This window comes from Equus przewalskii, chromosome 1 (genome assembly GCF_037783145.1).
Source record: "Equus przewalskii isolate Varuska chromosome 1, EquPr2, whole genome shotgun sequence".
In the NCBI taxonomy this organism is placed as follows: domain Eukaryota; kingdom Metazoa; phylum Chordata; class Mammalia; order Perissodactyla; family Equidae; genus Equus; species Equus przewalskii.
The window spans coordinates 141,192,770-141,218,208 of record NC_091831.1 but is presented as its reverse complement, the minus strand read 5'-3'; the positions used below and the strand labels follow the sequence as shown (position 1 = coordinate 141,218,208).

Genomic DNA, 25,439 nt, shown 5'->3' with positions numbered 1-25,439 from the left:
TGTTAAGTGTGTTCATTTTTTGAAGGGGGTAAACACTAATTAGTAATAGTACCAAAAATATTTTTAAGGGGGCCAGCTCAGTGGCACAGTGGTTAAGTGTGCGCGCTCTGCTTCGGTGGCCCAGGGTTTGCAGCTACAGATCCCGGGTGCAGATCTACGCACCACTTAGCAAGCCATGCTGTGGCAGGCGTCCCACATATAAAACAGAGGAAGATGGGCACAGATGGTAGCTCAGGGCCAACTTTCCTCAGTAAAAACAGGAGGATTGGCCGCTGATGTTAGTTCAGGGATAATCTTCCTTACCAAAAAAAAAGAAAAAAGAAAAGAAAAAAAATACTGTCAAGATTCATTTTCTAAAAAGAGGGAGGATGGATTCTGTTAAAAACATACGCTATGTGTCACATGTAACAGACTTCATAAATATTTGTTTGCAATGTTTAACTGTGCATTTAAGAAGCCAACAAGAAGAAAATAGGCAAATGGATATGTGATTTTGAAATCAACATTCATTTTACAATATAAATAAAACCTAAAAATTATTGAGAATAAAAGAATATAAAAGCAGAGAATAAAATTGAATAGAGAAGCTTATCAGGGAATAAAAGCCTTGAATTGGATAAGGATAGGAAGCTTAATTCAAAGGTTAGTTTTAATTGACGGTAAAAACAACTTAGGTGCACCACGTCACTGTGAATGGATATACTTGGTAATATATCAATATTTCCTTTACCTCCATTTTAAGACTGTATTTTGGTTTAAACAATAACTTACCTCAAAACGGTAGTAGGCGAGTAAAACAACGTGCAAACAAAAGTCACAAGCATTTTATAATATAAAACCACACAATCTAATACATATAATTCAATAAGAAGTCAATACAATTAAAAACAAACATGTCTACTTTTCCTGACCCTCATCCCATTCCTATTCCATAAACTAATACTGAACCAAAAAAGGAGTACACTTTTATTAGATGACCTTATATATTACCTTTCTTTCCCCTAGAAGTATTTATCAACCCAAACTCTCAGATATAATTTAACATAGCAGGCAGATACACATCTACCACACAATTTATTAAACAAACACTTATCACCTGCTCATACTCAAGTAATGTGAAAGCTGTCAGGGATACAAAGACAAGGGGTCTGCCCTCAAGAACTCACAATTAAAGGGGAAGAAACACATAAACTACAGCAAGGCAGTGTGATACCTATAACTGAGAAAAGCATAGGCTACTGTGGGAGGACAAGTCTTAATTATATACTCAGAGCAGGTGGGTACAAAGACAACTTCATGGGTAGTGGGAGAGAAACTGAATGGATAGGGGATGGGGTATGCAAACATGGTGACCGGATAGGAAAGGAGAGACACTTAGATATACGAAAATAGTATGGTTGAGAAGAGGGAAAATGGTCCATCAGTAGTATCACAAAACACTTTAGAATCAATTTCATAAAAAAGTCTTAAAACATTAGCAGTTAACAAGCACTACTCTAAATCAATAACCTCTATATTATCACCTTCTATGGGCAAAGCTTCGTATTAGTAGATTGTAAGAGGAAGATGAAGATGTATCATAGGTGCAGAATTATCCTGACAACTGGTTTAGGAATTTCATTTTCTAAAGGAAATTTCTCTTTTGACTCCTAGTACCAAAAAATATACCCAACATACAGATTGAAGAAAACTATTTTACATTGTATAATATTGGGTATCTTTACCCAGCAGTTAAATTATCAGTGCTACATAGTTGAACCCAGGATAAAAAAACCACTGTGGCAGAAAGAGGAGCTAAAATCTTTTCAAAATGTTGTAGGATTAACAGTAAAATATTTTCAACACTAAAAAAGGAAATGAAATACTCAAGAATTTTCCACTCATTCTTGGAGAGTCATCTCACGTCTTCAAATGCTTAAACGTAACACTGGCATGTGTCAACAGAAAATGTACTATCTTGGGGGGCAGGGGAGAGTGAAGAAGCATGTCTTCTAAAGTCTTACCTCAGCACCAAAGTAGTTGAAGATTCCCACTACACTAACAGGAACCAGCTTGTTCACACAGCGTCCTAGAGCTTTTCTTCCAAGGGCAAACACAAAAGGAATTTCTTGTTCCCGTGCCATGGCTATAACATTATAGAGAGCCTCATCCAGGCCACCTGAGAAAGTCAACACATGCAGAGGTTTCAACTTAGTTATTTCCTAAATGGAGCTATTTTAGCATCCAACTGCTATAGCATAAAACATAGCAGCAAAGAATTCTATGAATGTTTGTGGCATTTATGCTATTCCACACATTTTACTATTTGAATTTGTATGGATATATGTATGCATGTTCTTTCTCCCCAGTAAAAGTCCAAATTCCTTCAATGGCAATATTTTTGTCTCTCCATACAGATTAGCATAGCAGGAGTCAAATTTCAATTCAATAACTATTAAAAGGAAATTAATTAAAATTGTTAATAGTGGCTGACTCCTTTATCCAATCTCTCAGCTCAAGTAGCAACCTATCACATGCAGTAAGATAGACTGTACATTACTGTTTTTATTGGTACTTCTTCCCTGTGGAGAACATGCTCACTACTGCTACTTCATGCACCTGTCCACTCCGATCACCCACAGTGGCTTCTCCATGAAAAAGGACAAACAAGGGTGCGGGACACAGTACAAAGTACTTGTGTGCTGGCCCACCCAAGGGCCTCTGTTCGCAACTGCTGGTTTCTGAGAGACAAATCTCCACCATAAGTAGAGCAGAGACCTTTATCTTTTTTCTAATTTTTTTTGAGACAGAAGGGCCATCAAAGGAAGATAATATAAAAATCTAAAAAGTAGAATATACTTGCAGAGGTAAAGAAATGCACTCTTACTAGTCCCCATTATGACTATGACAGAGGAAACACTTGCTGGGCCCAACTTAAATCTTTCACTTAGTGCTCATAAATGGGGATTTTCTTTACTATCCAATCTCAATTTTATTACTTAATTTCAGGTAAAGATTTCATTCTCTTTCCTCATGCTCAGTATTTTGTTTTATACTTAAAATCTGCTAAGAAAGATGTGGCTTCCACTTTAAAATTCACTGTGTATCTTATGATTATACTAAGTAAATATCAAAACACTTCAAAAGTAAAGCGTTCCTACCTTTTGACTGGATTTTTTCACAGTTTGGAGAAATTATAACACACTTGATCTTGTTTAGCTTCATATGTTTGGTAACCTCCCTCAGACCCATAACCAGCCGTCTCCTCGCTTTTGCTCTGACAGGATCCTTTTGGTAGATGCGCTCTTGGAAACTAACGAGCTCTTGGAGGAGAAGAGTCACACACTCATCAATCTCTTTACAAAGAACCTGATTACAATACCTGCAAAAGAAACCAAAAATAGGTAAGTCCGTCATAATTTATTTTTCTGTAATTGTAAAATTACTTCAGGAAAAAAACGCATCCAGTAAGAGGTTTTCATTAAAAAAACCAGTCTTTAAAAATCTCTTAAATCCTTTAGTCAACTAGAAAAATACAAGTTTTTCTGAATTAACAACAGATGAAGTTTTTTAAAGGATAGATTAACCGCAGAGAAGTACTATCCTAACTTCCAATTTTAATTTCCTAAGGATATACTCAAATGTTAGTCTGCTACTAAATAAAAACAGATTTAATGTTTTTTGGTAAGGAGATACAAAGTTATTTCATTCCAATGACTACTAAAGATGCTTCTAGTAGGAAAAAAATATAACTTCAGAGAAGCAAACTGAATGCCCTAGTACTAAGAATTCATCCTCTACGTTTAGATAAGTCACAATCTCTGGGAACTAGCTTCCTCAATCATAAAAATAAGGAGTTAGGTAAGATGGTCTCTATCTCCAAAAATCTATGGCTATGGAGGATGAACTCATTATCAATAATTAAACTGAGGCCAAAACTAGAGGCCTAGAGATAAAAGTCACGAACCCTTGCATCAGACAAAGCAACTGAATGAGGCTCTTTGTGAGATCATGTATGGACATAATGTAAAAAGACAGAAAGGAAGTAAGTGTGAGACCACTATATGGCACTTAATTTCAGGGATAAGGAAGTCCCCCAAGTTTACTTACTCCTTATACACTCTTCTTTCCTAGTTCTCATCCCTCATTTCTACCATACACGGCCCATAAGGAGAACTGGTGTAATTTCTAATCTAGGAATAACCAGGCAAGCAAATTTCTACTTCTAAATTACAGTATGTAGTGGAAAAATCTAGGCTTGCCCTTTTATAGTGCAAAAAAATGTTTTGTTTGGGGAATTTTTTATGTTTATGTGAAAAATGTTTAAATAATTACGATACTACTTCAGAAGAGACGATATAACTGGACTGAGGAAAGATTAATTATCACAAAGTGTGCAAAATTAAAGAACAGAACATCAAAAATGCAATTTTCTTTAATTCTTTTTATCTTTCAAGCTATTTATTTCGTACATATGCAACATTTTATTCCTCAAGTGTTTCATTTGTTCCACATCTGTTATTTGACATTTAATTAACTTCCCAAATCTAGGCAGGAAGAATTTGCTCGAAAACAATAGTATATAAAGAAAATGAACAGAACACACCAATGTGGTTTGGATTTACGCAGATTTTACTTTCACCCTGGATTCTTTCATATGTCATTTTTAAAAGTAAAATTAATTCATCTACACACAGGTTAAAATCCTGAAATCCTTCATAGGAATAACTGCTAGTTTAAGGTTATTCACAGATGGGCATTTTAAAACTAAGAAATATTTGCTTAAAAACAAATACCTTTCTGTAATATGTTCACTTCATGTAATATGGTCTTATAAACTTGTTATTAATTGGTAGAGAGATTTTTTGAAGGGCCAATAATATAAACAAAAAAGCAAAAGCATGTGGAGAGGGAAAACTTCACAGTATGGCATTTTACATATAAGATATAAGAGGCCAAATTTCCAGGGTATAAACACTATCTGATATAAAGAGAATATATTTACTGTCAAACCTCTCTCACATGAACAGTGATAGCTGACAGAAGGAAAATGCTTTAAACATAACAAAACCAGCTGTTAAACAAAATCTGGAAGAAAAACTTAAAGATCTTTGGTATTTTGTCTGCTCAACCCACCAAGTAACAATGACAATGCTATATTCAGAACCACAATCAAGATACTTAAACTATTCAACCTTAATAATGAAACTAAAACTTACTCTCTAAATCTTTTGCTGTGAATTTTGGTTATAGTCGAAGATGCCATTGGACTGCCTATCCCGGAACTAGCCGGGGAGCCTTGTGACACAGGTGTCATACAGTACGGAGAATTCTGACTTGCTGGAGAGAGTGAAGTATCACTGGGCATGCTCAGTCCAGTATCTATGGAGACATGAGATTCGGGGACAAGAATTTAGAAACCTAAAATGCTGAAAAGCCCTATACTGATCAACACAATTTAGAATGGCTGTTGTCTTTTGTATCACTTCCACATACTCCAGCAGCTAACAAGATGGGCATTGTTCATATCACAAATAAATATTTCTCCTACACTACAAAAATGAAGACTTCCTATTATTAAAATATACTCTTAAAAATAGAGCACAGCTGGGGCTGGCCCCGTGGCCGAGTGGTTAAGCTCGCACGCTCCGCTGCAGGCGGCCCAGTGTTTTGTTGGTTCGAATCCTGGGCGCGGACATGGCACTGCTCGTCAGACCACGCTGAGGCAGCGTCCCACATGCCACAACTAGAAGAACCCACAAGGAAGAATACACAACTATGTACCGGGGGGTTTTGGGGAGAAAAAGGAAAAAATAAAATCTTTAAAAAAAAAAAAAGAATAGAGCACAGCTACAAGTCTCCAGAGGAGATGAGAAGACAAAATTATCTAAAACATAATATTCCTAGAGGATTTAAATTGAAGAAGAAAGGTACCAACTTCTGCACCTCTTTCCAGATTATATTACCCATCTCCTCCATCTCTATTTTTCTACCTATTTCTCAGAAATCTTTTTTCACTATCTAAAAATTCCCACTGCTGCTGGCAATGATGAATTCTACCTCACCATTCTCTCCACACCACTCCTGATTCTCCAGGCACCACCCCAGTTTCTCTCTCATTTGATCTTTGCTTCTGTGCTCAGGCAGCCACGTTTTTAGATGCCACCTCTTGACTCGACTGCCTCCTTCAGTTATTGCTTCTTTCCTAAACAGCCAAACTTGGGAAATGAGTTAATATTTGTATATCCAGTCCATTAATTAATGAAGTTACACATATATCTTCTTACCTCCCTACCAGATTGTAACCTTTCTGTAGCAGGACCAGTCTACTATATATCTTTATTACATTTCCTGATCTTCCCACCCCAGTTACTAAAATACACGTGGTAGGTGTTCAATAAACACTTGCTTAATGAATGGGTATAGAAATACCCCTAAATACAAAGGCACTCATATTTAATTGAGAGTAAAGAGAATCCTAACCAAGTATGTCCTAGCTGAACAATCCTTAGAAGTACACTCATTTTTCTAAACACAATGGAACAGTGTAACTTAAATGAGATTTAAATATATCACAAAAAGTTGAAGAATAAATAGATACCAGCAGAAAAAAGGACCTAGCCAGGTCTCTTTTAAAACCTTTCTGGGGCCGGCCCCATGGCCAAGGGTTAAGTTCACATGCTCCGCTTCAGCAGCCCAGGGTTTCGTCAGTTCAAATCCTGGGTGCGGACATGGCACTGCTCATCAGGCTATGTCGGGGCGGCGTACTGCATGCCACAACTAGAAGGACCCACAACTAAAAATACACAACTATGTACCAAGGGGCTTTGGGAGAAAAAGGAAAAATAAAATCTTAAGAACAAAAAACAAAAAAAACATCTTTCTTCCATAGTAGCATAAATTTTAGAAGGAATCTGCAGTTTTGCTGAGGTCCCAACTGAAATCGTATGTGCTGGCTGCTGTATGGAACTGAATCTTACTGATCAACTGGACTCCACACTGCAACAGGCTTTGCCATTCTCTACTCGCTGTGGCATGTGTATTAATTCCATGAAAGCAAGAGAGAAAATCAACAAAAATAATTCAGTGCAAAACACTCCTATGAAGAAAGACAGCCAACAGGGCTCTGGATATAAAAGAAGACAAAATAAAAAGAACTGTGACAGTTAAGAGAGAAGATCTCATGCATTACTGAGATCATAATTATGAAGGTTTACAACGAATTCAGGATTTAGATCTCCAAAATGCTACAGACCTACTATATGGTACCCACCCCCCCCACCGCTTTTAACAATCTCCCTACAGAATCATCTTTAAAAGAAATCACTCTCAAAAATAAATTTAGATTAAATATGGAGCACCTCCTTCAATTAGGAGTGGAGCTAGTGATGGCTTACCTCTCTTAAAATACTCTGTACTATTCCATGAGAAGAAGGGGAAAAGGGATGATCTTACCTTCCTGGGAAACAATCTCCTGTGGCAAATCATCAATAAAATCTAAGTGCATTTCTACTGGTTCCTCGGATCCCAAAAGATTGTGGTCCACAGTTAAACGGCCCTTCTTTTCCTCTCTTTCTTTCAAAATAACCTAAAAGTCGTCACCAATCTTTAATTACTGATCACTCTTTAAGTATGTACTGAATGATTAAAATGTTCACTATTACACAGGTATAGTAGTTCACTTAAATATGAACAGGAGGATTTCGGGTGGTTATGTGTTTATTTGGCTATGTAGAAACTGATTGGCAAAAATATAAATGTAATTTTAGACAACTGTAGTTGAAGGAAGTACTATACTCAAAATAAAGGGAGACAATTATGCTATATAATACTACAGCTATCAAACCACATCTGTTTCATTCTTTAAATCCTGGTTGACAGAGTTTCTCCAAAAATGGATAAAACAAGTTTTGGAAACCAGGTCATATAGTTACATTAGATTTACATTGTGCAGTTTTCAATTATTTGGACATGGATTATCTCATTCTGCTTCTCCTAATACTGGGTTAAACAGAGCAGAAATTATTCCCGAGTTGTAGATGAGGAAGGTGAGGGTAAGAAACATTTTCCTAAAACTACAAAATAAGCACTGAAGTTAGTACCAGAATCCCGGGTTTCTGTTTCTTAGCATCCAACGTTTTTGGATATTAAATGCTTAACTTTTCTTTTTAACTTTATAGAAAGAATTCCTTCTCCAGGGCCTTGTTCAACACAGAAAGATAGTCATGATGCTGATGATATCCCCAACCTCGAGTTAACTACTCATCATGAAGATGCATGCCTGTGAACATTTCACAATAATCTACTGGCTAAAATGCCAGAACTACTTTTGCAACACAGATTTAAACCCTATTTAGCCTGTAAAATAAACATCTCCAGATTTTGGTTTACCTTTTTAAGTGCTGTGGGTCGTTTTAGTTTTGCAATTTCCTTTTCTTTTCCTTTTTTTGCTTTAGAGGAAGTAATGTCCAAAGAATTAAAGGATGTCAAACAGGGCTGACTTTTAGTTAAAGGTTTTCTGTTAGTAGAGTCTTTAGTGTGAAAAGAAGCTGCAGTGACCACTAAAAACAAACAAGAACATTAATTTTATTATTATAGCCAACTCTACATACTTTCAAATTTTCTAATGATAAATCTACAAAAACAAGAACATCCTCTTCCTGGGGGAAAAAAAGACACCCTAATAGCAGCAGCAGTACACGGCTGTGCAGTGTTCCTCAGATACAGCTTTTATCCATCTTTTTAGCCTCCATAAGATAAAGACGACAAAGCCAATACAACTAACTAATTTCATGGTCCAAAGAAGGGATAAATAAATTGTTAGTTCTACACTACTTCAGCAACCCTCAAGCATGGCAATGGCTTGCAAGTGGTCTTCAGTCAGAATGATTCTCTCTCTAAAATTTCAAAAGTCTGCACCTCTCCTTATTCCTAGAATCTGCCTTACATAAGAATCACCCTTATATAAAATAGAAGTCTACCACTCCTCTCCTCATTTCAATCTGTCTGTAAAGAATGATGATTTCCTCCTCAGCTGCACTTCCAGTATTCAGCAATTCTGTTATGCCTGACTGATCCTCTCATTCCCCAGCGGCTACTCCCCCAATCGCTTAGCAGTCCTAGACCTTTCTAATCTCAATCTTCTCACTCTAGCAGAGAAGTTTTCCAGCCACCTCCTTGAGAAGATGCTATCCAACATAAACTTATAAAGCCACCTGAGAGGATGCAGCAGGCATCCTTACTCCTGTCCGAGGCTCACTAACCACCTCTGCTCTTAATGCCATCTCCAGATTAATTCCTCGAGGATCTTGCTCTCTTCCTTTCCCCTTGCATCTTTCAAGTTCCTCCTTAAGCCTTGACTCTTTTCCATAACTCTCAGTAACAAGCTAAAACCTCCTGTATATAAAAGAAAGAAAGAAAAAAGGCAAACAAACAAACCCTTCCCTTGACTGGCTTCCTCTCAAGCTAAGGTACCATCACTTCCCTACTAAACTTCTGAACAGTCTGCTTTCTCATCAATCACCTTCCACATCATTACAATCTGGCCTCTGCCTTACCCACTCTTGAAACTGCTACTATCAAGATCACACATAACCTTGCAATTGTCAAACTGAATTTTCTGAGTCTTCAATCTATTTGTTTTTTTCAGCTTTTGGTATCAAAGATCATATCCTCTTCCTCAAAATTCTATCCTTGCCTTCTGTGACATTACATTCCATTTTTCTTACTCTTTTTTCAAACCTGTTTTTCTGGTTCTTCTTCCTCTTGTCCTTTAAATCTGAGCATTCTACAAGGCTTTATCCCTGACATCTTTTTCCTAACTTTTCTTTCCTCTGACAACCTGATGTATTTTCATAGCTACAACAATCATCTCTAATTGAAACTCACTGACTTTTAACCTAAACTGCACACACATAACTATATGTTAAGTAGGAACCACCAGGATCTCCCCAACTAGCATTTCAAATACAACAGGGTCTCCTCTTTCCAATAAAATTCTTCTTCCAGGATCTTTATCTTATTTGGGATCATCAGAGCCCCTATCACCACCACAGTCCTCCACGCCAGAGTTTGGAGTCATCTTTGACCTGTTTCCACATTCCACAGTAAAAAAAAAAAAAACAACAAATAAACAAACAAACAAAAAAACCCTATCAATTCCATACAATTCTTTTGCATCTCTACCACTATCTCATTCTTTTCTTGGACTTCCCCTGAAAGCTGAAACCTTAGCACTCTCCAATTTTAACACTAGTGATGGGTTAGAGGTTAATTTCATTTCTAGAAATTAAGAATTCCAGAATCTTACTCCCCTCTTCAAAGCCCAGTCCAAATGCTACCACATATGGGTTATTTATAACACCCTCCCCATACCTCCCTGTTGACATAAATCACTCTCTCTTCTGCCAGCACTGCTTTTTATTAGTTATTTGTGTATGTCTTTTTCCCTGACTAGATTACAAACTTCTTGACCGCAGAGATATCTTAATCCTATCTGTAATTCCAACAGTTCCTGACACCACACTTTGCAGGTAAATACTTTACATTTGAATATATTAACATTTGCTAAATGAATCAAACTTGTAACAATGAGTCATGTGAAGTATCACAGGTTAACAATCTCTTCTCCATAATAATTAGTTAACATTTATTGCATGATTATAACCCAGACATTCTTCTAAGCACTTTACACGTATCATCTCATTTAATCCTCAAAACAATCCTGAAGCAGGTACTATCATTACCTCCATTTTAATGTGAAGAAACTGAACAGGAAGGTTAAGCAACTTGCCAAGGAAATACATGGAAGAACAGGATTCAAACTCAGGCAACTTTACTCCAGAGCTCCTGATTGCAGCCACTAAGCCACAGTGCCTCCGGAACACTGCTCTCAGTTCCATTGCCTATAGTGCTTTACTCTTAGGGAGAGGTTACTGCCACTCTCCTCATCTCAGTAACACGCAACTCTAAAGCTGTGTATGCACTCAGTATTATTTTTACTAATAGTACTCAAAGCTAAGGCTCATACTCGATGGGTGACTAGCTATAGGTTTAAACATTCTGCAGGTAGGATTAAAGTTATACACTGTTACTTATTAGCTTTTTGTTTAAAAACAACAGACCTTTTAGATAAGAACAGAAGAAATAGAAAATTTACTCTGCCTCTTCATCATGAGTGGTTTTTGTTGGTGCCTTTCCCCTTTCTTTATCCTATTCCTCATCCTCTAAAACAAAGGCTATGAAAAGAAATAAGGGAGTACATCAGAGCTTGCTGAGCTCTAAATTTGATGAGGTTTGTTAAAATATAAATTACTGCTTCAGTAAAAAGCTAGATCATTCTCATTCTCTCCCTCTCTCTCTCACACACACAGACATAGACACACACATACAATTTGATCAAAACTCTATGTTTCCCATTTGGTTTTAAATTGGATATTTTAGCAGTTATAAAGCCAAATTACTTGTGATTTTCTTTTGAAGGAAGAAAATATTTGATTCAAAATGTACACCAACTGACATTTGAAGAGAGACCTGAAGGAAGGGAACAAACGATACAGATAACTGAGGAAAGAGAGGCTCCAGGAAAATGAAATAGTAAGCACAAAGACACTGAGCTAGGAGTATGTTGGGTGTGTCTGTGGAACAGTGAGGGGGCTAACATAGCTGGAGCATTGTGTGTGAGAAGAGCATGGAGATATGGGCCAAAAGCTATTAGGGTCAGCTAAGATACGGCCTTAATCAGGACTCGGACTTCACGCCAAGTGAGATGAAGAGGTATTGAAGGGTTTTGAGCAGTGGAGTGATATAACCCAGCTTGTATTTTAAAAAGATCACTCCTTTTTAAGAGAGACTGGGGACAGGGGGAGGGAAAGGTAGGGAGTGGTCAGAAGACTACAGTGCAGTCTACCGATGGGGGGCTTCTAGGGGGCAGGAAAGGAGCTGGGGAGTAGTTTAGACTCCGGATTCTTTTACTTTTATAGATACAACTTAGATTAACAATATAAAAATGTATTACCAAAGCCAAAGAGCAAACTGCTCAGACTAACGGTATCACCTGTACACGACAGTGGTCTCGTATTAGTAATCTGCCGCGCTTTCATCGCTTGTTGTTGTTTTTCCAGAGCTGCTAACATATCCCCCAAATCCAGCTGCACAGGGGTTTTATTCTTTTTTCCAGCTGCCTTTGATAAAGCTTCCTGCAAAGTAAACATGAAAACATTTACTTTCCGTTATAGCACAAAAATGTGGCAACATGATTAGATTTGTCATTCCATCTATTCATCCTCCCAAACCAAAAAAAATAAAGTTACTTGTACATAAAATGTACCTGTAATTTTTTTTGCTCCATACTTATTTCTGAATATTCTTGAGCTGTGGCAAGAGCTGCTGCTAAAGCTTTCTTCTTCTGACTTTTTGCACGTTTAGGAACTGAAGTTGTGATGGGAATTGGAGTCTGAACTATATTGATTGGTGAGTTCTCAGGTAAATCATCCAACTATGATAACCAGAGAAAAACATTTGTTAGTGATCCCATAAAATTCTAATCACAACGAAAGACAATCAAGAAGGTGGTAAGTGGACTAGACCCTTCAAAGGATTCAACATCATAAAGAGCAGAGTGAGATGGTGGGACCATTCTAAACTGGGAAATAATAAAGAGACAAAACAGCTTAGTGCAACAGGTGACCTTTGTCTGGATCCTGGACTGAAAGCGAAATAAAATAACTCCAAAGTTAAGTTTTACAACTGGGTAAATCTCAGTATGGACTGTATGTTTATGATATTTAATTAATGGCATTAATGGTCTGTAACGGAACTGCGGATTTCATAGGAAAGTATCTTTGTTCTGGCTATGCTGAAAAGAAATACTAAAGGTAAGAACCAAATACACTGTTTCTTCTAAATGATGCTGCCTCACACGTCTTTACACTTACCTGTAATCTTTCTTTACATCATAGCCATAGTTCAAAAGATGTTCTATTTTGCTTATCTCTTTAATAAGAGTCACTTACTACTTTTGAAGAGAGTTTCTGTTGAATATTCTCGTCCTTAGCATTTCCATTCTCATTTAGTTCTCGAAATCCATCTTCATCCTGAAATAATTTCACATTTTAAGTAAAAGGAGAGTTCAAAGCAATAAACTCAAGAAAACCTTTTTATAATGCTTAATTAAGAGTAATGAAAAAAGAGGAAGAACTTCTTTTTTTTAATTCTACTACTGAACTATTTAAAGTCGGTCTTAAAAAGACAATCTCACTTCTCATATGCTAAAAGAGCTAATTTAAACTATTCAAGGATAGGGGCATATCCACACATGTCCATCCTTCGGATTTTTGCATCCACTATTCCATTCTTATTAATAATTCTACCCTTAAGATGGGTAGGTAATCAAAAAGAAACTCAAAAAGGATTTTATCACAATTCAGATAATCTGGAAAACATTTTAAACAAATGGCTTACTATGAATTTCATTAATATATTCCCTGTCCTGCATTACTACACCCACCTGTCAATAAGGTCAAAAGTTAAAAAATAAAAATTTAAAGAAACTTCGTATTCAAAGTAATTTCTTTTCTAACATAGAAAATTTTATCTAATATCTTTAACTAAATGTAAGTATGGAACCAACCATATGCTTAAGCGCCAATACTAAATCTGCCACATGTATTGTTCTTGATAGAAGAATTAAGATACACTCTCAAGTTCTTTAGGTTGATTTACACTAAGCTTATCTAACATGTTATCGATCTCTAGCCTCCAGCCTCAAGCATGCTTTCCACTTTAATCTCCATCTGTTAACTCATTTTATAGAAACTACGATCCAACAAAAATGAGTTACTCAAATGTGTTACCTGGGATGGTGTTCACTATCTTGACACAACCAAATTTTACTCAATCTTTAAAATCGATTCAAAACGTTATCCTTACCCCTGCCCCAAACCCAAAGGGACTTGTCTCTCCTTTCCACTCCAAACACATTCAAGCAAGTACATAGTGTACATGGCTATATTCCTCACTACACAGCAGCCTCCCAAAGGGTAGTTTATTCACCTTAATGTATCATTCAGAGCACCTTACTTTATACATGTAACAGGCCTCCAACAAGAGCCAGTTATATATAAACAAATGATAGAAACATTGCAATTGGAATATAAATTGTCTGCCTATTAAAGAAAGTAAAATAGCCCCTTTTCTTCCTTCTCCAAGACTCTCCTGGCTAGCAGCACAAATTAAAGATTGAACTATTTAAATCTGAAAAACCTGAAAAGCAAACTGAACAACAATAACAAAAATTAGGAAGAAAGTTTCATACTAGATGAAATCCATATAAAATCAAGTTCTACCTCTACATGTTATCTCAAAATGACGACTACTCCTGACAAAAATGTATAAAAATAAGCATTAACTAAGTTAATGTTAGACTAACTGTACACAACCAAGATAAAAATGAGTCAATACTTATAAGTAATTTATAATCTAATAGTGGAGTCACGTTAAAACATAAAAAGTACTTATAACATAAGAAAATTAACTTCTTAATAGGAACATTAGCTATAGCAGTTTACAGAGTTTAAAAGAATACCTCAAAATACAAAGACTCAGAATTTGGGTTGCCTCTATGAGATTGACTGGGGTTTAACTGCTTATTATCTTGTCTCTTTTGCAAATTCTGTCTTCTTTCAGAGGAAGTGCTATGTCCTCGGCATCTGAATCCAACCTAAGTAAACCCCAGAGGAAAAAAAACTCTTACTATTTTTAAGTAAATGTTTTATAGAAGTATAACATACTTACAGAAAAGTACACAAAGTGTGCAACTCATTTTCATAAAATGCGTAACTTATTATAAAAGGTTAAAACTTTTGACAAATAATTATAAGGAAAATATGATAATTAATGCACACTACTTTATTTTTTTTCCCCTGTACATGAAGATTTATATCAGCTTTACTCATAATAGCCTAAAACTGGAAACAGCCCAGACGTCCTCCGTTAGGAGAACAGTTAAACTAACTGCTACATCCATACTATGGAACAGGAGTCAGCACAAAAACGAACTAGTGATATACCCAACAATCTGGACAAACCTCCAGAGAATCATGCAAGTGAAAAAGGCCAATCGTAAAAGGACTATATGAGTTCATTTATACATTCTTAAAATGATAGAATTACAGAAAGGGGGAACAGATTCGTGGATTCTAGGGCTGAAGGAGAGGCTGCTAGAGAAGGGAAGGGAGTGTGGCTATAAAAGGGCAACATGAAGGATCCTTGCAGCGATGGATCTGTTATGTATCTTGACTGAATCAATGTCAATATCCAGGTTGATATTGTACTATAGTTTTGCAAGATGTTACCATTGGGAGAAACTGCACATTACCTTTTTATTATAGTGTTATTTAAGCCTTCTAGGATCTGTCGTTTTATTAAAACAGAAAAAACAGAATTCCTGGGAAAGATTAAAAATCTTGTTTCCAAGAAAATAATTTAAGAGAAAAAAAATTTCCTCAATCACATAAATTATTGCTATTGTATTAACAATTTGCAAAATGTCCAATTGTCATAGAGGCAAGAAAAAAAACACATTAAGCATTTTAAGAATCTTAAGACATTTCAAGTTCCCTCTCTTAAGTAGCCAATGCAGCTAACAAGGAATGTCTCGTCTTAACCAGGATACTTAGAAGACATGAAAAGTACGATCTTTATTATGAGTTACCCAAAAATTCTAACAATAAACACAACCTGAAACAGACCTGGACAGAATGTGCTGGTATACAGGCTTTATGAAATCAAAAATATGCACACAAAGACCTGGAACCACCTAGCAATTCCCAGGCTAAGCAACTGGTCTAAAAAGACTTGCTGATAAGAAATAGAATTTTTATACTCTTCTGGGAGGCAGGCTGTATGGCAGAACTATAGACCAGAGGATAGTCATACAGCAAATTTAATTCTTCCTTAGAACACGCACCGTGACAACTGGTCTACTTCCTATAACCTGTAAGTACCAGTTAAGAAAATACATAACTTGCCAGATACCCAACAGTTTCTTGGTTTTAAAAATTTACTTCATTTTAAAATAGACTCATGAATATGGATAGTGAGATGGATAGGGTAATACATATGTGATGAAGCACCTTTCAGTAAAATGTTAGACAGCATCTAGCTAGTAGCTATATGAACGCTCTCTGTAAAACTATTTCAACTTTACTGTCTGTTCAGAAATTCTCATAATAAAACATTTTTAAAATTGGCTCATGAAAAGAAGCTCATACACGGGTGGTAAAACAAATGCAATTTACAATGTCCAGGTACTAAAGAAACAACTTAATTCACGTAAATTATCAACACTGAAATAAGTACTAATAATCAAGCCCCAAGTTAGGGATGAACAAAACAGCAAGAGAATAATTCTTAAGTGCAACTCATTTCTTTGTACAGTCACTATCACAAAAAAGTAAATGCCAACCTGCCCTTCAAACAGCACTAAATTACATCAAAAAGTAAGCCTTATTGTAAACCAGAGTTAGAATATATGCATTAGTGTTGTTACAAACATTAAAACAATTTTTTAAAAAAATAAATGCAACTTGATTCTTGCACTTGGAGACATAAAGCTCCAGCATTAAACTAAAACCCCCAAACTAATGGTCCCAACCAAGTTCATGAGGACTAAGTATGTAAGTATTTCAATCACCTCTTGGAATAAATTAACAGTCTCATTTTTTTTTTAGGTCTTCTAAGAGAAAGTGTTTTTTTGATAAAAAGTGGGCATACAGAACTGAACAAAGCAGAAATATATATTAAGATTCAAATACATATTAAGATTCTTAAATGACTGGCACAAAATTAATATTAAGAGATTTACGCTTTCACACTGTTTACATAACAAAAAAGAAAAAATTACTAGGACTTGATGTATGAGGAATATGCACAAATTTATTTTGGAAAACTATATTACTCTTCTGCAGAATACAAAAAAATGACTCAAAAATAGGAAGACATACTGTTTTTTGCATAGAAAGACGCCATATCATAAAAGTAATCCATTTTCCCTAAGTTGATAGATTAATTTAGTGACCAACATAACAAAAGATTTCAATATATAGTGGAATTTAATGGTGATAAAAGTGGTTATCTCAAATCAGCAAAAAGATGGGGCTTTTCAATAAATGGTGTTGGGAGATTTGGGTAGCCACCTGGAAAACATAAAATAGGACCCATATCTCACACCATCCACCAAGAAAAACTCCAAATGGAATAAAGATTTAAATGTAAAAAAACAAGAGCATAAACACACCAGAGGAAAATTGGCAAATTCCTTTATAACTGTGGAGCACAGAAAAGGTTTTTCTAACTACAATTTAAAACCTGGAAGCCATTAAAAAAACAATAAAATCAACTTATAAAAATAAACTTCTCAATACACTTTAAAACATAAAATAAACTTGTGCATGGCAATAATAATGAGCAAAGTCAAAAATAAAAATGAAAACCTAGCAAAATATTTGCAACTCACATTATAGACTAAAGGCTCCTAGAAATTTTAAAAATCTGCTAAGAACTTGATCCAACTGATTAAAAAATGTACCAAAAGAAGGGAATAGATCAAGACACAAATAATGAGTAAAGGATATGACCAGGTAAATTCACAGAAAAGTACAAACAGTCTTTAACCATGGAAAGATGCTCAACTACATTAATACACCAGTTTCCCCTAACTGGCACAAATCCAAAATCCTGAAAAAACAGAACTTCTGGGGCTATATGGAAATAGACATTCTCCATACTATTGTTGAGAATGTAAAATGATTCAATTTGGTCATATTTACCAAATGACAGAGATGACTACCTTTTCACCCAGCAGTCCCTTATCTTGAAATTTATTATACTGCTGTACATACATATTTTCTAAATGACCCTGCAGTATGTTTATAACAGCAATAGTTTACAAACAACTTAAGTGTCCATCAACAGGACTACAGAAATTAACAAGAATACATCCATACAAGATTAGGAATTGTTAAACGTGTGGAAGCCCTCTACGAATTAACATGGAAATGTCTCCAAAATACATTGTTAAGTGATGAAAGCAGAGCACAGAACAGAGTGGATAAAACATAATACACATACTTGTATTTACTTATAATGACATGAAGAAACTCTGAGAAAATACACAAAAAAACTAAACAAAGTGGGATAGAGGTAGGAAAGATAAGGGGATATGGATAAAAATGAGATTTTTCATTACATCTTTTTCATCTTTTATTTTTCAACCTATTCACAAAATAAAACCAGTTTTAGAAACTTAAGTTTTTAGATTCTGTCCATTGTTTAAATTGAGGCTACATCAGAATTTAGAAAGAATCCACCTTTTCAAATGTTAAAACACTGGTAAAAATATTAAAAATCACTGCATGGTACAGTAGTTAAAAGAGCATGGTACAGGTGCAAAAATCTGATAAATGGAACAAAATAGCTCAGAAACAGCACCTAAGACATAAGAAATTAGCTAATGACTAAAAGGGCAGCACAACTCAGAGTAAAGAATGAATTACAACATTAGGACAATCAACTAACTACTTTGAAAATCGACATCACTATGTTATACCACGCATCAAAATAAATCTCAGATAAAAATCCTAAACATTATGCTATAAAAAAGTAGCAGAAAACACAATGAATATTTATTTTATTTCTAGAAGACTTTTTAAGCCTAAAAACAATCAGAAATTGCAAACGGGGAAAATATTTTGACTTAAGATTCTGCGTGTCAAAAATCAAACAAATACAAACTTAAGAAAAGTGTAACAAAGCATCAGAAGTAGAAAAGAAAACAAACACACTGTTCAACTGCTGGCTCCAGTTCTTCTAGAATAAAGAGAGATACAAAGTAAACAATATTTAACATTATTTGTATTTGCATAATTTTCTTTTTTGGTTCTTTTACCATTCTTCATCAGTTTTGAGGCAGAGATAAAATGTTTCTCCATATATATCAGCATTATTTCCTCTGTACTGGACTACTGATAACCAAGTTAACAGTACCGAGACTGCAAATTTGGCAGGTCTAGCAGTTACAATTTGAATGTAAAATTTTAGCCCTTAACTAAACATTTTGTAGATTTTGTTTATGTAATCTATAGAAACAATTCTTGTTTTAGCTCTTTTCTTTTTAATCAACTAAAGCTACACTACCTCACGAGCCTGCCACAAACCCCACTGACTCATTTTTGCAATAATCATAGAGAAAAGGGCATTATTCTGCTTGTTTTCCTGACAGCCTAAATAATGTTAGGGTACATCTGAAGTGCTTTATTTCAGGGAGGAAAAGGAACAGGCAAGTATTTGGTCTATCTAATCCATTGGTAACATACTCTTATTTGAGATTATCCACAGATTTATTCATAAGATAACTTTAATTTCTTAACTAGATTTAAGGAATCCAGGGAATCTATTTAATTCATTGGTAACTTACTCTTATTTGAGATTATCCACAGATTTATTCATAAGATAACTTTAATTTCTTAACTAGATTTAAGGAATCCAGGGAATCTATTTAATTCACTGGTAACTTACTCTTATTTGAGATTATCCACAGATTTATTCATAAGATAACTTTAAATTCTTAACTAGATTTAAGGAATCCAGGGAGTCTATCTAAAAATTGAAAATTAAAAATGCTGACCACTAAACAACTCCCTGATTTCATAGACAACCAATATAGGAAGACAGTTATTGGAAGCTCACAGCAGTATATAACCTGCTCTGCTGTACGAAGCCAGAACTAGCTCCCCAAGACCAGGAAGCTGCCCAGTCAGGCCACACTACAGCATGAGGCAGCAGTCATCATGGCCGAGCAGCAAGCACAGAGTGTGGCTCGTAGTATTTATAGTAAAGTAAAGACACGTGGAGAAGGCTGCATTCGGGCGCCCAAAGAATCAATATTTAACGTATGAAAATGATTTTCATGTCAATAAGTCATGGCAGATGAAGCAGGATTGGAGGGTCTTTTTTTTTAAAATTATGAAATATCCAAATAGATTTCTTAAATATAAAAAATGGTACAATATACACCCATGTACACAACCCCTTCATTCAACATTTTGCCATTCAGTTTCATAATTTAAATAACACTTTTATTGCTAAGCCATTTTAAAGTTACAGATATGATATCTTACTTTTACATAATTCAATATGCATCTCCAAAAATTAAGGACACTGTCCTTAAAAACCACTATACCATTTACAATAACTTATCTCACACTAATCAAATGTCTCCAAACTAATTCAAATTACCTGTGAATTATTTCTCTGTTCAGTCTGCCTTCCACCTCTAGAAAATGTCTGATTTTTTTCCATCCAAGGTTTTTTCTGAGTTGCCTGGCAAGTTACATTGGACCAATTTACACCACCTGTAATAAGTGAGATTTAAAAATATGACTTACTTATAAAAGATGCCGAAACCTAAACTGCGACCTAACTTCATGTGTGCCATGCATCACTTAGCAACAGGGGCACATTCTGAGAAATGTGTCGTTAGGCGATTTCGTCACTGTGCGAACATCATAGACTGTACTTACACAAACCTAGATGCAATAGCCTACCACACACCTAGGCTATACGGTACTAATCTTACGGGAGCACCATTGTATATGTGGTCCATCACTGACACATTGTTAGGCAGTGCATGACTCTACTGAAAATCAGTCACTATAAATGTAATACTGGAAATTTTTCCATAAACTTTAAGTGGTACTCCAAGTCTTATCTTGCAGAATACTTCCAGCCATATTTTCTCAAGGTTATCAGCAGAACTGTAGTACTTTCAAATTAACTTGAATCTCTTTGGGAGATGGCTAAATCTTTTGCAACATCAGCAGGCTTCCTACTTAAAAGCAAAATTCTGACATGGACAAAGAAGAAAGTATAGCAAAAACATTATGCAGGAAATAAGTACCTGTACATATAGATGATTCCACATGCTAAAAATAGAAACAAAAAAGATGATTATTTTCCACTTGTCAATACCATATACCTTGCAAAACATTTTGAAATTCAGTCTAGCATGAAGCATGCTTGTTACAATCTTAGAAAAAACACTTCTCCACAAATGAGTATTTTTCATATTAATAATAAAATATACAAAAAACATTTTTAACTATCCTGTTACTATTGAAATTGTTAAAAAACAGATACTTAGGCTTCAGCAGAGGACACAAATATTGACATAAATAACTGATAAATCAAAGCAATGTTACATACACTCATGGTGCTAGAATCAGGATTTCTCAAAGCCCCTGCTGCGGGCTGGTTGTTGCTGTGTTTGGGGCTGCAGTAGCCACTATCACTGTCAATGTCCGCTTCGCTAGCCCCCTGCTCACTAGAGGATTCCGCAGTAGGGTGGGACGCTCTTCTCCTCCTGCCTTTGGACTTCCAGAGCATTGTGGCAGAGCTCTCAGAAAGAGACTTGTTAGCGATGTCTGATGGGAAATCTACAAGGCAAGGAAAGTGTGACAACCCTTTGTGAGGACCAAATTGATAAACTCTCGTTAAATTAACAGTAAGGTTGTAAGAACACAGATATCTAACTTTGTAAATGGTAAAAACTTTTCGAAAAGATCAAAGGTAAGATGTTCCTTTGGTTTATAACACATTGGTTTATAACATGCTTATTATGAAAAGAGAATATTTGCATAATTAAAATATTAAAACAAACCACCATTACCCATTTAAGAAAGAGATCACTACCAATCCTTTGAAGTCCACTGCATGCCCCCCTACCACCACATCTCCTTCCGCCCCCAGAGGTTACCTGTACTCTGAATTCTGTGTTTATCACTCCCTCACTTTTTAAAATAGATTTACCACAGATTTTTGTGTTCCTAAAACATAAAAAATGTAATTTTGCAGTTTTAACTTTATAAAAATGAAATCATGCTGTACATATTCTTCTGCAACTTCCTCACCCCCTCAACACTGGTTTTGAGATTCTGATGCATGTGGCTGTAATTCATTAATGTCACTGGAATCTAGTGTGCCTGTGTATGAATAGACCATAACGTATCTACCTCTGTACCACCAATGGGACAAAGGTTGTTTTTGGGTTCTGCTATTAAGAACAATACTGCTGTAAACATTCTTATACAGACAGGTTATGCATGCATGTGTAAGCTTCTCCACGGAAAATACTGCTGAGCCTTAGAGGATACACATACTCGACTCAGTAATACCAAATCACTTTCAAAGGTGGTTAAAACAGTTACACTCCAACAGCAGGATATAAATATCCCCACTGATCACATTTTCACCAAATATTCGATACTGTCTTCTAGGCTATATTTTTTGCCAATTGTTGGGTATAAATAGACGGCTCAATGTGGATTTAATTTGCATTTTCCTGCTTAATAATGAGGTTGAGCCTCTTTTCTGATGCTTTTAACCACTAACGTTTTCTCCTCTGTGAACTATTTCTTAATTTTACTTTTGGCTTGTTTGATTTCTGCCTATTTTTCTACTGAGTTTTCTGTTTCTTATTTCTGTATTTCACAAATTGTAATCGCAAGATATTAAAAAAACAAAAAACAAAAAAACTCTTATAATCTCCTCTCAACCCAACAAATCACAAGTTTTCCTTTTTCCACCCTTCTGCCTATATATAATTTTTACATAGCCTCAACGTAATTTTGAGTTGTGCTCTGTTTAATATTATGTATATGTTCTTCATACTTATAATGGAAGAAGGCTCCATATTATTCCATTGAGTGGATATCCTGTACTGTTCTTGACTTGTCATCTGTTACTGGACATTGGGAAGTTTTCGGTGTTTTTGTTGCACGGCTACAACGTGCATCTTTAATCAAATGGTCGCTTTTCTTTCTAGGGGGAGACTCTATTTGGATACATTCACAGAAGTGGGTCAAGGAAAGATTCCTGTTGTCCTGCCAAAATGTTCCAGCCCTCCAGCAGAGTGTCCCAGAGGCCCTGAGGACAAGGTGGGATCATTTTCTTATTGATTCATATGAATTACTTCTATGTCCCCATACTAATCCTTTGTCAGTTATAAGAATGGTAAAAATCTTTTCCAAGTTAGTGGCTTATTCTTTCACTCACTTTTGATAAACAGAAATTCTTAATTTTAGAAATTATTCCCTCCCTGCAGTCATAAAGATATCTGCCTATATTTTCTTGTATATGTGGTTTTCCCATTTAAGTCCTTAATCCATCTGGAAGAGATCTGCAAGGGGTAAAATCAGGGATCTGTAATGCTATCTGTCATTTTCCACATATGTGTTTCCACATACATGTGAGTCTGTTTCTGGGCTCTGCGTTCTGTTTAATTTTTGTGCACTGTATTTTTATACAAACCTCTAGGAATTAGATAGCTTCAGAAGGCTTGCTATCCAGAGGAAAAGCTCTCTTCCAGAGATGGATGGCTTTTCTCAGGTCAGTGCTCCTTTACTACAGAATCAGTTTGTCAGATTCCCCTAAAACACCTATTGGAATTTTGATTAAACTGCACTGAATCTACAGACTAACTAGGGAAAAATGACATTTGAAAAATCAAATTGTCCTGCATGAACATGATATTTAGGGTTTTTTTTTTTTAAACACCCTATGATAAAGTTATAGTTTTCTGCATAAATGTCTTGCACATCTTTTGTAGGGTTTGTTCCCAGTAAGTATATTTTTGTTGCTATTGTAAATGGCATCTTTTCTTAAATTTTGTTTGTTGGTAGCCCACCAAAATGCAATTAACTTTTGTATATCTAGCTATCTTACTAAACTCTTATTAAATAATACGAGCTTGTGCTCAAGTAAAAATTTGTTACAAATACGTTTAAACTATATTTCATTCTACCTGTGATTGATCTCAATTAATCCTCAGAAATTAAAAACAAAGTAAGAATAAAAATGTTGCTAGAATGTGCGATTATCAGAATTTGAAAATAAAGAATAAGAATACTGATAGAAGATATAATCTTCTACTCAAATTACACTTTCACCTTTCTATTTTCAAACTGTTATGCCTCAGAAGGTTGTCTTTGTGGTCACTTAATGAGCAGACTAAAAAAGTAAGGCTAATTTTTAAAAACAGTCCCAGGGTTGAAAGCACACAGAAATGGGTCACCATGACTAGGAACAACCAAAACATAGAAAACTTTCTAATATATAACATTGTGATTCTTTTCCATAGCTACTCCAAGCACTGTCAGTCTGTTAATCTTACTGCTTTATGCCCTACAAATCACACAATGACTGTACTATCACCTAGATTGTTTTTTAACTTATTCCCAGATCCTTTCTTGCTCCTAACGGAGCTAAGCAATTGTAAAAGGATAACTGAATAGATGCCCAAAAGAAAAAGTACAGCCCAAATGAAAGAAAGTATGTGCCATCTAATTCACTTCAAGCCAGACCACATTTGAGTGGAAACTGCAGAGGGATATAAAAAACGAATGTGCCTTTAAACAGGTCTAACTCTTGGACTTGAATTATTAACAAGGATTTTTTTAACTAGTGTCAATGACAATGGATGAAAGGAGACAGACATCTAATCTCTACCTATTAAGCTGAGATCAGAAGTACAAATTGGAATTTCATGATATAAACCAGAAAATAGGTAGAATATTGCAAGACTATTAATTTTTATCTATTATCAGGATAAAGCTTTGTTATTTAATGTTATATAGTACTCTAAAAAACTTGTGACAAGATGATATCCGACTAGTCCAAAATTTTTGTTTGATAAGATATAAGTGTCACTCATAGATTTGGTTCAGATCTATGCTAAAATAAGGCACAGAAAACTTGCTAAGTTCTTTCTAGAAAGATACTATCGGATGTTAGGAGGTTTTGTAAAGGATTTTAATCTAGTTAAAAAACATGTACAATTTTGATTTCTACCAAAATGAGTCCCTCAAATTTCTACAATGTCTGCAAAATTCCATCTCTGATTTCCAAACTGCTTCGCTACTATAAGGGAATAAGGAAACCTCACACTGCTTAAAATTGTACATAAGCCAGCAAGCAAGCTGAAAGAACTTTAAGGACATGGACTGGTTTATCCTTCCTAGAGAATTTCACAAAGTGGCAGGATAAATGGAAAGATGAAAGTCTAGAATCCTGAAAAGTGGTATAGTCCACAATGATAAAGTCAATGCACGACAAGAGATAATCAGTGAGGTACATATAAGAACTCCTGCCTTACCAGTTTGCTGTGAAGCATCTACCAGAAGCACAATTTTTGATCGATTATCAGGACCTGCTGCATTTGTCTCTTTCTGAGTAGCTACATTTTTCACCAATGGCCTTTTGCTTTTTATGTGCTGTTGTAAAAGCTGCTGCTGATTTAAATTAAAAAAAAAAACACATTAAGATCCTACTCAATAAACTCAACATTATAAAATACACATCCACAATAAAATACACCTAAACGTATGCTCCAAATTAGTGGTTCCCAA

General features: G+C 35.4%; 1 protein-coding gene across 6 annotated transcripts in view; it reads right to left on the bottom strand.

Annotated features, from left to right (window-relative positions):
* The window catches only part of SECISBP2L (SECIS binding protein 2 like), a 47,922-nt gene that overhangs the window by 10,127 nt on the left and 12,356 nt on the right, over nt 1-25,439 (bottom strand). The window contains exons 4-16 of one of the 6 annotated variants that reach the window (XM_008521521.2): nt 25,187-25,322; nt 21,241-21,470; nt 20,936-20,960; nt 20,275-20,390; nt 14,564-14,698; nt 12,993-13,073; nt 12,308-12,475; nt 12,035-12,176; nt 8,371-8,540; nt 7,435-7,567; nt 5,199-5,361; nt 3,141-3,361; nt 2,004-2,158 (exon numbers count right to left, since the gene is read on the bottom strand). In XM_008521521.2, coding sequence (XP_008519743.1) covers nt 2,004-2,158; nt 3,141-3,361; nt 5,199-5,361; nt 7,435-7,567; nt 8,371-8,540; nt 12,035-12,176; nt 12,308-12,475; nt 12,993-13,073; nt 14,564-14,698; nt 20,275-20,390; nt 20,936-20,960; nt 21,241-21,470; nt 25,187-25,322 — 1,875 coding nt within the window. Of the gene's footprint in view, nt 1-2,003; nt 2,159-3,140; nt 3,362-5,198; nt 5,362-7,434; nt 7,568-8,370; nt 8,541-11,995; nt 12,177-12,307; nt 12,476-12,992; nt 13,074-14,563; nt 14,699-20,274; nt 20,391-20,935; nt 20,961-21,240; nt 21,471-25,186; nt 25,323-25,439 lie in introns of all 6 variants that reach the window. The other 5 variants (XM_008521522.2, XM_008521519.2, XM_008521520.2 and 2 more) reach the window with 5 other exon arrangements.